The 2,308-nt window shown below is 55.9% G+C and overlaps 1 protein-coding gene across 5 annotated transcripts in view; it reads right to left on the reverse strand.

The window, feature by feature from the left end:
• AIPL1 (aryl hydrocarbon receptor interacting protein-like 1) overlaps nt 1–2,069 on the reverse strand; it is an 8,637-nt gene extending 6,568 nt beyond the window's left edge. For 2 of the 5 annotated variants that reach the window (XM_011958425.1, XM_011958428.1), the window contains exons 1-2: nt 1,880–2,069; nt 811–990 (exon numbers count right to left, since the gene is read on the reverse strand). In XM_011958425.1, the coding sequence (XP_011813815.1) occupies nt 811–990; nt 1,880–1,975 (276 nt within the window). In that variant the 5' untranslated portion in view covers nt 1,976–2,069. The remainder of the gene's footprint in view (nt 1–810; nt 991–1,879) is intronic. The other 3 variants (XM_011958424.1, XM_011958426.1, XM_011958427.1) reach the window with 3 other exon arrangements.
• Between the last annotated feature and the right edge of the window lie 239 nt (nt 2,070–2,308).

Consider the following 2,308-nt stretch of genomic DNA (forward strand, 5'->3'; position numbering starts at 1 on the left):
ATGTTTGAAAGTTCCCATAAGAAACGTTGCCTAAGGGTCAGTGAGTTTTGCCACAAGGCAAGGAAGCTAACTTATAAGGGTAATTTATGGAGTGCTATAAATAGGAGGGGAAACTTGCAATGTGAGGAGGAGGGCAAAAAAGTGACCAAGGCTGGTCTAATCATGCTGTATAAAATCTCCAGGTCTAATCATGCTGTATAAAAAGCAAAGACTTGGCCCGGCATGATGGCTAATGCCTATAATTCCAACACTTTGGGAGGCCGAGACAGGAGGATTGCTTAAGCCCAGGAGTTTAGGACCAGCCTGGCCAACATGGCGAAACTCTTCTCTACAAAAAATACAAAAATGAGGTGTGGTGGTGCGCCTTAGTCCCAACTACTTGGAAGGCTGAAGTGGGAGGATCACCTGAGCCTGGGAAGTTGAGGCTGCAGTGAGCCATAATTACACTACTGCACTCCAGCCTGGGTGACAGAGTGAGACCTTCTCTCTCTCTCTCTCTCTCTCTCTCTCTTTCTTTCTTTCTCTCTGTCTCTCACACACACACACACAAATGTGAGGACTGTGAAGCGGGCCAGCTCACTCCTGCTGAGGATAGCCCTGCTCCCCACCAGCCAGCCACGGCATGGGTCACGCCTTCCAGCCCTGTTCCCTCCATCTTCACATGCACAGTGGTGGGGAATAAGGTTGCAGGACTGCCTGTGCAGAGCTTCGCTTGAGTCCCAGCTTTCCTGAAACACAGCAGCCCTGCAAAGCGGGTGGGTGAGCCGGAAGAGACTAGTCCCAGGGGACAGGCGCGCAGGGCCGACTTACGATGGTGTCACACCAGAACTCGGCCACCTCGTGCACCCTCATGGAGGTGAGCAGGATCTCCCAGACCTCGAGCTTGAACATGTTCCCGATGATGATGTGCATGGGCTGGTCCACCTGCCGGCTGTCGTCGATGACCGTGCGCTCCTCATCACATTTCATGGTGCGGAAATGAAAGATCACCTGCTCACCGAGATGGGGCACTCTGCTCTAGGCACACCACTCAAGGCCTGGCAGAAGCCACCCCCTTGCCACCAACACTCAGGGCTGTCCCCAGGGTCAGCTCACTCAGTTCACCCCATGAGATGCCTCAGCCCCCTGAGCACCTCCACCCTGCCTGCACCCCCCAGGGAGGAGGGACCCACCCCCTCCCTACAGACCCCAGTCCACTCCCCACAGTCCTGTGTGTCCGGAAATCCTTCCTCAAATAAGCCCTGAGTTTTTTTGTTTTGGTTTTTTTGGTTTTTTGGTTTTTTTTGAGACAGAGTCTCACTCTGTTGCCCAGGCTGGAGTGCCGTGGTGTGATCTCGGCTCACTGCAAGCTCCACCTCCCGGGTTCAAGTGATTCTTCTGCCTCAGTCTCCCGAGTAGCTGAGCTGGGATTACAGGTGCCCAGCACATCCGGCTAATTTTTGTATTTTAGTAGAGACGGAGTTTCACATGTCTGTCAGGCCGGTCTCGAACTCCTGACCTCGTAATCTGCCCATCTTGGCCCCCCAAAGTGCTGGGATTACAGGCGTGAGCCACCTCGCCTGGCCAAAGCCAGAGTTCTGTAGCCACAGATATTTGGGGACAAATACCAAGACCTCTGGGACCCCCTTTCTTCTCAACAATTAGGGCTCCAGAAGATTCCCAAAAGCCCTTCCCCTCAGCCCATGCTAAAGTCGAATCTGCAAAGTACCAAAAATGCCCCGTGACTGGGTAGACGCTGGGAGCTCCGCGGAGGCCCAGGGCTGGGGCCGCCTGGCTGTTTTTTGGCAAAACTGAAAGCTGTTTAGGGTGCCTTGGGGCACACCTGGAATGCGGAAGGCTGCTGTGGAGGACCTGTCCGCTCCGGAGGGGCCCCACTCACTCGGGATCCGGTGATGAAGTTGGGGAGCTCGCCCGTGCCCCCGTGCAGAATGGTTTTCTTGACCCCTTCCACGTTCAGGAGCAGAGCGGCATCCATGGCTGCAGGAGGAAAGGCGGCGTCCGGCACAGGCGGGGATAATCTCACCTCCGGGGAAGACACTTAGGCGTCTGAGACTCTGGGATTTGCCCGGCCAGCAGGAGTGTGGGGGAAGGGCAGATGGTGGGGGCGGTGCCCCAGGCGCCCTGGCTTCTCATCAGAGCCCCTTGGGCCAGGCCTGTGGTCCGCAGGCAGCCTCGCCTCCTATCCCATCCCCCGCTCCTTCCAGTGATTCTGGGCCCCTGCCCGACACATGCCAGGGTTGTGCTAGGCTTGGCTTTTCTTCTACCCCAAGAAGGAAAAAGGTCCGCTGAGCTTTCCTAAAGAAGACAG

The sequence above is a fragment of the Colobus angolensis genome, unplaced genomic scaffold, assembly GCF_000951035.1.
Source record: "Colobus angolensis palliatus isolate OR3802 unplaced genomic scaffold, Cang.pa_1.0 Scaffold47, whole genome shotgun sequence".
In the NCBI taxonomy this organism is placed as follows: Eukaryota; Metazoa; Chordata; class Mammalia; order Primates; family Cercopithecidae; genus Colobus; species Colobus angolensis.